The sequence below is a fragment of the Octopus bimaculoides genome, chromosome 12, assembly GCF_046866305.1.
Source record: "Octopus bimaculoides isolate indiv1 chromosome 12, ASM4686630v1, whole genome shotgun sequence".
Taxonomy (NCBI): Eukaryota; Metazoa; Mollusca; class Cephalopoda; order Octopoda; family Octopodidae; genus Octopus; species Octopus bimaculoides.
This window is the reverse complement of record NC_142939.1, coordinates 39558318-39573163: the sequence shown is the minus strand read 5'-3', so window position 1 is coordinate 39573163 and position 14846 is coordinate 39558318. Positions and strand designations below refer to the sequence as shown.

At 37.0% G+C, this 14846-nt stretch overlaps 1 protein-coding gene across 1 annotated transcript in view; it reads left to right on the top strand.

Annotated features, from left to right (window-relative positions):
• Positions 1-7017, top strand: part of LOC106870706 (sodium- and chloride-dependent glycine transporter 2) — a 32073-nt gene extending 25056 nt beyond the window's left edge. The window contains exon 11 of the mRNA XM_089361281.1: positions 6262-7017. Within this exon, the coding sequence (XP_089217407.1) occupies positions 6262-6384 (123 nt within the window). The 3' untranslated portion in view covers positions 6385-7017. The remainder of the gene's footprint in view (positions 1-6261) is intronic.
• The last annotated feature ends 7829 nt before the right edge of the window (positions 7018-14846 follow it).

Sequence of the window (14846 nt, the reverse complement as noted above, 5' to 3'; positions counted from 1 at the left end):
TATATATATATATATATATATATATATATATATATATATATATACACATATGTATATATGTATAAAATATTTTAGTTGTTTCAGTCATTTGAATGCGGCCATGCTGGAGCACTGCTGTGAAGGGTTCTTAGTCTAACAAATCGACCTCGTGACCTCTTTGTTGTATTTTTGTTTTTTGTTTTGTTTTTTTGTTTATTTTTTAGACTAGTACTTATTCTATCGGTGTCCATTGTCGAACCGTTACTGTTACGGGGACCTAAACACACCGACACCGGTTATGAAGCGGTGATAACTAGACACACACACACACAGATGTATACATGTATGTACACGATGGACTTCTTTCAGTTTCCATTCACAAGGCTTTGGTCAGCCCAAGGTAATAGTAGAAGACACTAGCTCAAGGTGCCACACAGTGGGACTGAACCCGGTGCCGTGTGTTTGAGAAGCAGTTCTTACCACACAGCCACAAACACCACACACACACACACGTATACCCCCCTACCTCCCTCCACACCAAACACATCCTCTTCCAACCCTACAAAAACCCTTTTTCCCCACAAAATAATCCAAACAAGACCCAACTCAACCATTCTCCTTCCATATGGACTAGAAGCATCATGAACCCCCCTTATACTTGCTATTATCCCCATCTCAATGCCCCTTACTCTCACACCAATAACAAACAAGGAATCCTACCCACACCTATGCATAAATCTCCCACCCAAGGTACCCCATACCGTCCACCCAACAAACACCCACAAGCATACCATTTTTTCTACAGATCTTCATACCCAGGCAACCCACACCAACAGAACCACAATAACTACCTACCCAACTCCAACCTTGCATACAATCCACCCTACAAACACCCAAAAACCCACCGCATTTCTCACAAAACCTTAAACCATCACATCCCATACCAACACAATCACTATACCTACCCATCCACTTCCAGCCTATCCACCCAACAATACCCCTACCCCTACCCCTTCTACCACAATTCTAACAATCACTACACCCCCCACTTCAACAACCATTTTTTAGACAGAGGGGAGAAAAACAGGCACTACCGCTAATACAGACCCATCAAAAGAAAACTAAAAAGAAAACTAAAATAATAAACCTCTCTAATAAAACCCTTACACAAACCCAAATTAACATCCTAGCCAGAGGCTTAAAATTCACACCCACCCCAAGAACACCCAACCCCCCTGAGATCAAGGATGACATTTCAGAATTTTGCAGAAAGCTTCGTTTAACAGAAGCTTTCATAGACTTCAACAATGAGGATGACTCAATTATTAAAAACAAAAGCAACTTCATACCTTCCAAAGGAAGGAATAAAGCACTGGATGATTTTTGCAACCACATCCAGAGTTTCCCTTTTACCCCACCTAAAACCAAGGTCAAATCAAACTTTAATAGCATAGAATGGAAAAATCTAAGAGACTTACAACAGGACAAAAGCCTTACTATCAAAGAAGCTGACAAAGGTAGTACTGTAGTCCTAATGAACACAGATTTTTACAAACACCTAGCACTCTCCTTACTAAACGATAACTCCTTCTATGAAACTATCACCAACTATAAACAACAAAAAACTCTCAAAAACCTCACCACCCTTATACTCCAGCAAGGTCAAGGACTCACGGACAAAGAAAAAGATTACATCACTAATTTCAAATGCAAGCCCAGCCTCTTCTATGGCCTCCCTAAAATCCATAAGAACAAATCCATCACCGAAGCTTGCAAACTCTCCTCTGAAATCTACATCAACATCAAGACACCGGAAGATTTAAAACTAAGACCCATTATAGCAGGCACCTCCTGCGAAACACATCGCTTAAGCAATTTCTTGGACATTCTTTTGAAACCTTTCCTAAGCCACATCAAAAGTTACATCAGAGATGATCTTGACATGCTCAATCACCTCCCGAAAACAACAAACGAGGAGTCACTCTTGGTGTCTTTTGACGTGGTCAACCTTTATACAAATATCCCTCATGAATATGCGATTGAGGCAATTAAATTCTGGCTGCACAAACACCCAGAAACATTTCCTAATCGCATCAACACAACTTTCATCATAGAATCACTTAAGTTCATTCTGACCAACAATTACTTCCTGTTTGCAGACACATACTTTCGCCAAAAATGTGGTATCGCGATGGGTACTAAAGCTGCACCAGTCCTTGCGAACCTCATAATGGGTTTTTTTGAATTAACACTATATGAAACCTCACGTCAGAAATTTGGACACCTTTTCCACATCTTTTTAATGGATAACTGGAAAAGATATTTGGATGATTGTTTCATCATATGGAATGAACCCTATGAAAAACTTCTAGAATTCAAATCCATTCTTAATAACATACATCCCAACATTCAATTCACTATGGAATTCAGCAAACATCATCTCCCTTTTCTTGATCTCTTAATCATAAAAACACCTAATAACCAAATCACAACCGACATCTACCACAAACCTACAGACTCACAACAATACCTCCTTTTTAGCTCATGCCACCCAAAACACACCAAGATAAATATCCCCTTTAATTTAGCTAAAAGAATTTGCACCATTGTCTCTGACCCTACCACTCGAGAAATAGGCTTACAAGATCTCAAAAAAACACTGTTACAACGCCAATATCCCTCCACACTCATAGATCTTGGAATAAAACGTGCCAAGGAACTTGACAAAAACACACTAAAAACCAACCAACATAATAACACACCCAACCCCAAAATACTTCCATACATCTCCACCCATAACCCCAATAACATCGAAGCATTCACCACAATTAAACAAAACCTCCCCTTACTCACCACAGACCCGAAAATGAACAATATCATTAATACACACAAAGTCCTTAAATGCAAAAGGCAACACAAATCTTTGAAAACATTATTAACCAATTCCAAACTACATACACCACTTCCACCCCCATCAGTTAAAAAATGTGCACGCCCTAATTGTGGCACCTGCCCTTACCTACTTGAAGGCTCTGAATTTACCTTCAAACGAGGAACAAAGTTTAAAATTAAAACCAATTTCTCTTGTTCCTCGAGTAACCTCATTTATGTCCTTACTTGCGCAGGTTGCCAAAACTTCTATATCGGACAGACGAGCCTCCCATTACGTAGAAGAGTAGCTGTCTATAAGGAACAAATAAACCTCCCTCAATACCGCCAAATTCCACTCAGTGGCCACATAGACTCTTGCGCCAGAAACAAAAACCCTAAATTCATTATATTCCCTTTCTATCAATGTAAAGACAGAATCTCCACACAAGAAAGAATCAACAAGGAGAATCTTTTCATAGAGAAATTCCAACCATTTCTTAACACACACACCCCTCAGTGACCTTATTTCTCTATGAACAGACACAAACTTCCTGTTTTGAAAAAAAGAGTTCATAACTCTAACTAAAAACACTTGTCTCCCCTTACACACACTTCCTGTTTTGACACCACATTTCCTGCTTAACACAAACTTTTAACCCTTTTTTAAACCTAACAAAACTCTCAACTCTCATGCATCCTTATTTTTCCTACCAATTTATACATGAACTACTATTGAACTACAAAAGCTCAAAGACAATATAATGTATGGGTATATTTATTTTTTTTATATATTATTGTTTTATATATTATTTTCTTCATTTTGTACTTTTTTGTACTTCTTTGTAAAAAAACATTTTCATTCTCCTTCTTGATAATTTGCTTCATCGCAATGAAAACCGGTTAGAAAAAATCTTCATTAAATTATGCTCCCAGTTCAGCATTCTGGCTTTTTTACATTTTCCTATATATATATATATATATATATATATATATATAAAGGGCATTATTACAGAAAAATAACAACGCCACACAGTGGACTTCTCAAAATAACCACATTTAGTACCTAATGCGAGGAAAAACAACCAACAGAAGCCTAGCTACTTTCTTTTAAATAAACTTAACTGTGTATCGACCGATTTCGCGATTACTAGAATGAATCTAGATTTCGTTCATCAGCACAGTATTGTACCAAAAATATATATAAATAAACAGAATTCTCACCTCACCAAAAACGAACACCCTACGTATCCGACAGAGTAAAGGGAATGAAGTTTATCTGTATATATCTTCATCAAAGAAGCGGGAATACTTCCGGGTTGCTTTTGGGTACACGTGTGGAGACAGGAATAAAAATTCAACATTGAATATATTCTGTGTAAATATTTGATAAATAAATTCAAAAAGGGATAAAACTCTTTTACAGGAATTTTATCAAGAAGCCAGTGTGTAAAAAAATTCGTAAGGGAAATTTCTACTGGCTTCTTGATAAAATTCCTGTAAAAGAGTTTTATCCCTTTTTGAATTTATATTTATATATATATATATATATATATATATATATATATATATATATATATATATATATATATATATATATATATATATATATATATATATATATATATATATAATAATAATAATATTATTAGGGACAAAATCCAAAATTACAGGTAAAAAACTCAATTAAAATCAATTTATAAAAAAATAAAATTAAATTGAGCCTTATAGAAAAATTTGGATAAGTACTGTTTTCACTTTACTAAAGATTTTCTACTATTTGAAAATAATATGTATTCTTGTTTTTATACTATTCATTTGGTTCTTTATAGATTATTTTAATAGATAACTTATTTAACACTATATTATTTAGAAGTTATAGTTTCATTTCAACATAATATTAGAACTTCGATTGGAATAGTGTTGATATATTTTCGATTATTTTTGATTAATATTATTTGATTAATTATTAATCTTTATAGTTTATAATATCGTTAAAGTTTTTTTAAATCAAAACTTTGTATATATATATAAAGTTTAACCTTTTATTCTTAATAATTTTTTCTTTCCTAATTTTTTCATTCATAATTTTTTCCATTCATAATTTTTTTTCATTTTTTTTATTATTACGTTTGTAGAAATAAATAATCTTGTATTTTTCTATTATTCAATTGATCTTTAATCATAATTAAATAAACGTCTTTAGCTTTAAATAGTATAGCTTTAACTATTACACCGGTTAAATATGTACAAATTTTATCTTCATTATTATTTTAAACTTAAACTTCGTTCAACTTGTATTTAAAACAATGATAATTTAAAACAATGATAATTTAGGTAAGATGTTTTTTGTATATAATATACATGTTATTATAATGGATGTAGGGATGATTATTGAATGGTTATTATTTTGATATTATGATATTTTTTAAATAATTTTTCTATCTTTATATAATAAGTATTTCATATTAATTCATTTGGTACTTATTGTTGGTTGAGATATATATCTAATTATTGTTCTACTTACGATCTGACGAGTAGCTATATTTTTGAATAGAACTTATTTTCGATAATTTCAATTGATTTTAATCCATTTAAATTTCTTTTCTATTTGAAAATTGGTTATGAAACACGTGTAATCTTTTTATTATATTTATCTTATGATATTTACTTTGCTTTATATTATACTCATTTATTGTGCTTTTAATTATTAATTTTTCTATATGTGATAGTGGATTTTCATCGATGAGTTCTTGAAAATTGGTTATTTTCCCTAAAACTATATATATATATATATATATATATATATATATATATATATATATATATATATATATATATGGATGTATTAAGGTTTATCTACTGCTTTAGTTTTGAGGATGCGTTCATGCTGGGGCACCACCTTAAGTTGATTAGTCAAACAACTCCATCTTACCACTTACTTTTTAAATTTGGTGCTCATTTTATCTGCTTCTTTTGGCGAACGTAAGCAAACATTATTTGTTAAGTGGTGAATACACGCAGGACAGACTTCATACGATCCCGCTTGCAAACTCCACTTACAAGGTGTATCGGTACTCCGTGGCTATAGCAGACGTGAGGTTGAAACAGAAACCGTGGCTGCAACGCGAGTTTCTTAACCACACAACCGTTCTATCTATCGCTTGATGAGAAGCTAATTTGTTGTGAAACTCATTCCAAAAATAGTCTTCCACGATTTCAGACACTAAATAATGTTACAAGAAAAATAATATATATTTTTACTGTCATACAACTATTCCCTATATATATATATATATATATATATATATATATATATATATATATTATTATTATTATTATTATTATTATTATTATTATTATTATTATTATTATAATCACTATCTGTATATTTTCTTTCTTTCTACCCAACAGCGAATACAACAAATTACTAAACCTACAGAAAACTGGGGACCTGCTGGAAAAGCTAAGAAAGAGCTAGAAAACGAAATGAGCGGAATGGAAAATAGAGCATATTTACCAGACGGAAAATATTAATTTTTTACAATGTCATCTCAGAATCTGCCATTTGCAGGATTTATTTTTTACGTTTATTTCTTAGTTTTCGTATTTAATTACCAAAAGGAACTTGAAGCTAAGGAATGAAATGAAATTCGAAAACACAAAATACATTTTGCTAAAATACCATATCTTATGTTAATAATTCCTGTGTTTATAATTTTTTTATAATGTACATTTTAATTGTATTTTATATTTTATTTTTCTTGTTTTTTCAATATTTTTTAAGCAATACTTTGACGGTTTTTACTATTCCCAATGTTTTAATGAGAAATATCTTCAGAATAATTAAATGCAGCAATAAGGGTAAAAAAACCGATATGGTGTTAGCAAACGTTGTTATCTAACCTGATCAACAAGGAAAGATAACTCCAAACGTTTGGAGAAATCCTTTATTGTGCTTCGTTAGCAAAGTTGCACCTTTCGCTGTTGTAATAACTACCCTTATATGAAGCCGTTCATATAAAAAAAGACATTAATTAGAAATGTGATTAATTTCTATTTTAATTATAAAAGGACGTTGACCACATATTTAAGTAATAAAAATATAAATTTCATTATTTTTAACGTATGTGTTTCATGTGTGAGAAATAGAATATAATTTGGACTTTTGATTACGCTATGGTTACTATTCTTAATTGGAATCAAGCGACATCACATTCCACTGTCGATTCCAGTAGAAATTGAATGATGAGAGAAACTTCCCTTTTATTTCTTGGTAGAAGAGTCTACAATACGGAGCCTTTGTTCTTTAGTCCTAAAGGAACCAGTATACACTCTTAAGGTCAATTCACTTCATTTTACCTTTGCGGTTTATGCCTGAAGAAAAGTATGATAGCCACAAGATCTCATTCCTAATTATGGTGGAATATCTAAGGAAAAGTGTTTTTGTTTGTGTGTTTTATTTTTGTTTGTTTCTAAGTCATTGGTCATCGATGGAAAACAGGAATTAAACGCTCGATTAATTTATTTTAATCTAATGGTTCCAGTTGCCAATGGAAAGCATTTCAATTCACTTATATCATTAAAGAGTTACGATGCAGAAACGCATACGTCCTACAATCTGATGACGTCATTCATAACTCAATGATGCGTTTTCATATATAGTCTATGAGGAGTATTTCCTCCTGAGATTATTTCTACAGAGAGACTGTCTTCTCGCGTCCGAGTGAACATAGACGTGTTAAATATGTTTGGATACACAAATATAGAGCCTTTCTTTCTGTTTGTTAAAAGAAAACCAATATATATTAATTTCCTAATTTGTTGGGAGAGGAATGTGTACCGATGCCCATTTCAAATCCTTGCTCCTGAGAGAGTTCACCCAGAAATTTTATAAAATCAGAAGAGCACATTTTCAGAATAGAGAGGAACTGTCCAATACATATTATCTGGAATATCTCCTCAAACCTCATTTATTAATATATTTTCAATTTCAAAGCTACATTTTGCAAGATATGGCATACAGACGTTTCGACGAAACAATGAAATACAGCTGCACATTCTGTTGACTTCAATGGGAGATAAAAAGTCAAACTTGTATCATTTCACACAAAACTAACAAGAATAAAACTTAACGCTGTGAAGCTTTTAGTCCGGTGCTATATTGTTTTGGCAGTTTTCTTATTATCCATTAACAATTTATTTTTGAATGCTTGCGCCGGGGGTCGATTAAATAAGTACCAGTTGCGTACTAGGGTCGATCTAATCGACTGGCCCCCTCCCCAAAAATTTCCGGTCTTGTTCCTAAGGTAGAAAAGAATATTTTAGAATAAAACCGACAGTTAACTAACAACCGCTGGCATGAGGTCAAACAGCGTCAATGCAACAGATCCATACGCCTGTCACTTCAACAAGAGGGAAAAACGCAACTCTAAGGCCTATAAAAAAATTTACCAGTGAAACTGTCAGCGACAGAGGTATTGTTTATTTGAGGTCTAAACTCCACCGCTATCAACTGAGATCTTGATAGATAAGGTACAAGTCAAGTAGATGACATCGAGTAAGCCTCTCCTCTGAAAATAATTTTCTTTTTTTTTTTTTCGTTTCTAAATCAGGAAGCATTATAAGTGACAAGCAGGCAGAATCGTTAAAGTGTCAGAAAGATTGCTTCGCGATATGTTCCGACTCTTCACGTTCTGAGTTCGAAATTCGCTGAGCCCAACTTCATACTTTTACTTGTTTCAGTCATTTGAATGTGGCCATGCTAGAGCACCGTCTTTAGTCGAACAAATCGACCCCGGAATTTATTCTTTGTTAGCCTATTACTTATTTTATCGGTATCTTTTGCCGAACCACTAGGTTTCGGGACGTAAACACACCAACATCGGTTGCCCAGTGATGGTGGAGGGGCAAACACAGACACACAAAAATATACATTATGTTGCCCAAGATGCCACGCTGAACCCGCAACCATATGGTTGATAAGCGAGCTTCTTACCACACAGCCACGCCTGCGCTTATACTTTGCCTCTCATTCTTTGAAATTTAACCTTTATGGTTAACAAAAAAATCAGTTCTTTGACTGAAGTTAATGGCATCGACTAATTCCCAACCATGAAACCTATTGGCTTTTATCTAAATCAAAAGCTATTATTTTTAGCTGTACTCGCTTCGAGTTATACTGTTGGGTGACTTACATCAAACTCATCGTAATCATTTTCTTTTAAAGGTCACGAAATACATAGCTGAGGTCCGGTAACCTTTCTTCCACAACCCTGTCTATACATAGCCCTTGTATAATCTCTCATTGAAGCATGCCTTTTTTTTTTACATAGAAGACTGAATACGATGGAGGGTTAAACAAACTTATTGGATCACAATACAATAAGTTCCTTAATTTACTTCCTTTTGTAATATTTGTGTAACAAATAACGCCTATGGGTTCAGTTATGAGTGGTGTTAGGTCCAGAATCGTAATGTCGTGCGTTCCATTCCTGTACTGGGCTGCGCTATGTCCTTGAACAAGAATTTCCATTACACGTTGCTCCAGTTCATTATTACCAGCAGCAACTGTGATTCACTTCGTTATGGACCAATCAAGGGTGGGACGTTCAATGGGAGGAGTAGCAACCACACGACATTGTATTTCCTTTATGAAAAGATTATCATAATAGACCGAAATGGCTTCAACTGACACACACACATACGCATACACACATACACATACACACACGCACTTACACATACACACACGCACTTACACATACACACACTTACACACATGCACATATACACATACACACACACACACGTGTGTGTGTGTACGTAAACCTGAGAGAAAGAGAAATCAAGCTTTTGTAATTTAATTAAGATATCACTTTCAAATTTTGGCAGAGGGCCAGTAATATCGGGAAAGGTGGGTGAGGGGCTAAGTCAATTTTGGCAGTTGACCAATTCTTTGTGAGTAGAATTTGATGGAAACTATGCAGAATGTGTATGTAAGGGAGGGGCTATGTGTGGTTGTGTGCGTGTGTGTGTGTGTGGTTGTATGAGTACGTATCTGTATGTGTGTGTGTGGATGTGTGCATGTGTGTGTGTGTATGTGTGTGTGTGTGTGTGTGTGTGTGTGTGTGTTCGCGCGCTCGTGAGTGTTTATGCTTACATCGCTTAAAACGGTGTTTTGTTTGTTATATTCCTTTTATATCTTGTAACTAAGCAATTCTGTGAATAGATTTCAATCTCCGATCGATTAAAGTTCGAATGCAGCATGGCCACAGAGGAAAAGTAAAAGTTTAAAAGATTTACACAAAGAAGTGTAGAAAACACCTTCGTGCCATATCTATTTAGGTGGAAGCGTAGTGGCCCAGTGGTTAGGGCAGCGGACTCGCGGTCGTGGTATCGCGGTTTCGATTCCCAGATGGGCATTGTGAGTGTTTATTGAGAGAAAGCACCTCAAGCTCCACGAGCTTTCACCACAACTTTCTCAGATGAGATACCTTGTGATGCTTGCTCCACTTCTTTTCATCCCGAGTTTAAATCCTACCATGGCCTTCAGTGATAGCCTGATTCTCTTGTCCAATTTAATAGTCCTTCTTGGTCTTCGGGTGCACAACTGTAGGGTCCACTCTGTTGCGAATGTGCTTACTAACTCTTTCGTTTCAGGATAGCGTCCTCTGTTCCTCTCACTCATTTCAGAGGCCCTAAAATTATAAAGACATTGGTGCCTGCCTTTCTTCCAAAACCGAAAAACTTATACCAAAAAGAGGCATCACAACTTTCTCTCACTCTTTCTTCCTGTTTCTGTTGTACCCGTATTTCAAAGGGCCGGCCTTGTCACACCCTGAATCTCCCCGAGAACTACGTTAATGGTACACGTGTGTCTGTGGAGTGCTCAGCCTACTTGCACGTTAATTTCACTAGGAGGCTGTTCAGTTGATCGAATCAACTGGAACCCTCGTCGTCGTAACCGACGGAGTGCAACGACGTTTATTACATAAAATAGACCCACTCTGAGTCACGATAACCTAAATATCCAAACCATTGTTTCCAGGTAAAAGGTACGAGGACTTATCAAACGACACGGAAATATGTGAAGCTTGCATTATCTAGAATTGTATTACCGAGAGCTTTACGCTTATTTGTCTTAAATATCACTGTGTCCGGTTTACGTGTCTTGTTTATCTCAGTGCCTAGCTCAGTTATCTTATCTCAGAAACAACGAAAATAGAGTTATGTATTTGTTTTATTACTCTTGTTTTAACTTTTTTAACTTCTCGAAACGTCAAGTTTTTAAAGTTATTTGGATATGGTGGTATATACTGAACGAGATACACCTTATCTTCGTGTTGGTTTCTGTCGGTCAGAATTTGCCATTTATTAGAAAACAAGACAAATATACGAACAGTCGGACAGTGGCAAACGAAGAGAAGGTGAAATTAGGCATGCTATTGAATACCGGAACTGCTATTAATCTAAAAAATAACAGGAGAAACGGGTACTCGTTCTTTCAAACTTTTTCTCATCTACACACGACCACACAAGCTGTCCAAATAAGGCACTAACATGAGTGATTTGTGTTATATGGACTGTTGGATACGTTATTCGTCTGACGTTCCGTGTGTCACTGTGGTTCGTCTGAGTTCATTGTTTCATTGTTGTTGTCTTGTGTGACTGTCGTAGTAAAATGTCATTGATATATATGGCGGACATGATTCTTGTTTATTCATAACGAACATTGGGTGAGTGCGTTCTTTGTATGTAATTGAATAATAAATGTAATAATTAAATTGTACAACTCGTTGTGTTATCTCTGCGAGTCCCCCGAGGGAAATACAACAGAGTTTATTGGCGTCGCCAATAGGATCGATAGGATACATGCTTACTTTACCGTAAAATTATTCATCGTAATAACAATGGCTGAAAAACAGACAGTTGAACTTATTAAATTGTTTAGGAAACAAATGGACAAGCAAATGCAACATCAGAGAGATATGGACACTCTGTTAAAACTGTTTGGTGCTCGACAAGTTGAAGGCGATCCCAGTGGCTATTTTTCAGCTGCTTCGACAATAGTGTCGATTCCCCCATTTGCTGCATTTGATTCAGCGACAGAACTATAGCCTGATTACTGGTCAAGATTCCGTACGTTTGTGGCTGCTAACGCTGTACCTGAACAACGCATGGCACAAGTGTTCCTGACCAATCAGACCGCTACTGTTTACAAGCAACTTACTAATCTGGCTACCCAACAAAATCCGCCTAAAGATATCAACAACTTGATAATGGACGAAATCGTTGACTTCATGAAGGAACAGTTTGACCCTAAACTTTTCATTGTGAGAGAGCGTTTCAAGTTTTGGAGTGATATGCAGCGGAAGCCAGGCGAAACTCTCCAGGAGCTGGCAGCACGTATACGCCAGGATACAGCTACCTGTGATTTTCCAGCGATCACCAACCCAAAGGATGAAGCTCTGAGACAGAGATTCATATGTTCAGTCAATAATGAAGCGGTTCTGAAGGCGCTTTTTAAGATAAAAGACACAGAACTAGATTTTGCCCGTGCTGTCCAAGTTGCCATCGAGACGGAAGACGCAGCAAAGGTTGCAAAAGAAACTGTCTATGGTTCCAAAACCAAGCAGGTGTACAAGGTCCAACAGAACAAGAATAAGAGTCCTCAAAAGAAACATCAGCAGTATTTTTCCACAAACCAGGAGAAATGCTACTGATGTGGAAAGGCCCACAAAGCAACAGACTGTCCTTTCAAGGAAACCAAATGTCATTTTTGTGACAAAAAGGGACATTTGCAAGCGGTGTGTAGGAAAAAACAACATCAGCAACGCAATGGTCACTCACAAACTCCCGTGAAAAGAATCACAAAAGCTGAGCTCGTCAAGGCGATCCTAGGCAAAGTTTCCCAAGACACTCATAGTTTAAGTGTGCCAATAACAATCCAGATCAGACTGTTCACAATGGAATTGGACACTGCTACTACAGGCAATTTTGTTTCCTTGTCAGTCTGGAAACAACTTGGAAGACCAAAGCTGCAAGATGTCAAGCATCGCTATGAATCTGCCAGCAAGCACGACCTGCCTGTTCTAGGAGCTTTCATGGGCCAAACCAAGGATCTAACAACTGGTAAGCAGGATCTTATACCTTACATAGTCACCAAGATCTCTGATCTTAATTTGCTGGGACGAAATGCTATCCAGACTCTGGGAATTTCCGTAGACACTGCTCTAGGTTTGAAAAGCATAGACAGCCAAGCTAAGAGGGAAGGTGCAGAAGGGATATACCCAAAGACCTCAAGTGAGCCCTATGTTTCCCTGCAGCAAGATTGTCACATGTGTGATGAATTTCCAGATCTTTTCAAGCAAGAATTGGGATGTCTCAAGAACTTTGAACTGGAAGTGAAGTTCAAATCGGACGCAACACCAGTCTTTCACAAGGCACGTCCGGTCCCATTTGCTCTTCGTGATGACCTAGCCAAAGGTTACGAAGAAGGCATCGCCAAGGGAATCTGGAAGCCAGTTCAGTTCAACGAATACGGAACGCCAGTGGTACCGATTCGTAAAGCACACGCTTCAAGCAACCTGAAGCCCAAACTACGGATTTGTGGTGACTACTCTGTGGGAATCAATGACCAACTTGCTGATCACCGTCATCCAATGCCACTCCCTGCTGAACTGATGCAGAAACTCGGAGGTGGATTCGGATATACAAAGATAGACCTTGCTGATGCCTATAATCAGATCAAGCTGGCTCCAGAAAGTCAACGCAGACTCGCACTCAGCACTCACCGTGGAGTACTCCTGCAACAACGACTCCCTTTCGGAATCAAGTCAGCACCTGGTTACTTTCAGGAGATCATGGAAAACCTGACCCATGATCTACCTGGAGTGGCCGTCTTCCAGGATGACATGCTCGTCAGTGGGAAAGATGCAAAAAGTCACCTAAACAACCTAAAGTGTCTGCTCACACGTCTAAGCGACAATGGACTCAGATGTCGCTGTGAAAAGTGCCAGTTTGCACTACCTAGTGTAGAATACCTTGGACACATTTTGTCGGCTGAAGGGATCACGAAGGGATCCAAGGTCGAAGCAGTCTTAAAGATGCCATCTCCAACGAACGAATCAAGCTTGAAATCTTTCCTAGGTTCAGTTCAGTTTTATGGAAAGTTTATCCCAAACTTAGCCAGTATAGCAGAGCCACTCTATTGCCTTACAAAAAAGTCAACTATTTGGAAGTGGGGAGATGAGGAACAGTCAGTTTTTGATCACTTGAAAAATGTACTTTCAACGAGTCAAGTTCTGATACACTTCGATCCAAACAAAACTTTGGAATTGGCTTGCGACGCATCAAACGTTGGTATTGGAGCAGTCCTGTTTCACCGCTATCCTGATGGAAGCGAGCGCCCAATAGCCAATATGTCTAAGACTCTCACTTCTGCACAGCGTAACTACAGCCAAATTCAAAAGGAAGCCCTGGCTATCATATTTGGCTTGCAGAAGTTTTACCAGTATTTGTACGGTCGTAAATTCGTACTCGTGACTGACCACAAGCCACTGACATCACTATTCAGTCCGAGGAAAGGGACGCCACTTCTCGCTGCTAACAGACTAGCACGATGGGCCCTGTGGCTGAACCAGTTTGACTACACCATTGAATATCGGAAATCAGCAGATCATGGCAATGCTGATGCCCTCAGTCGCTTGCCATTCGGTGATGACAATGACTTTGACAGAAAGGAAAATAGTGAAGACATAGACATGGTGTGTGCCATCAAAGCTCTTAGTATTCAAGTCCAACCTGTGGATGCTAATCTCCTCCGTCAAGAGTCAGGGAAAGATCCAGTGATATCAACAGTGATGCGCTACGTCCGTGAAGGCTGGCCACTAAAGAACAAGGAGATCAATGACGAAGTCAACAAGTTCCGTAAGTTATCAAACTCACTTAGTATCTGTCATGGATGCTTTATACATGGATCTAGAGTTGTGATTCCA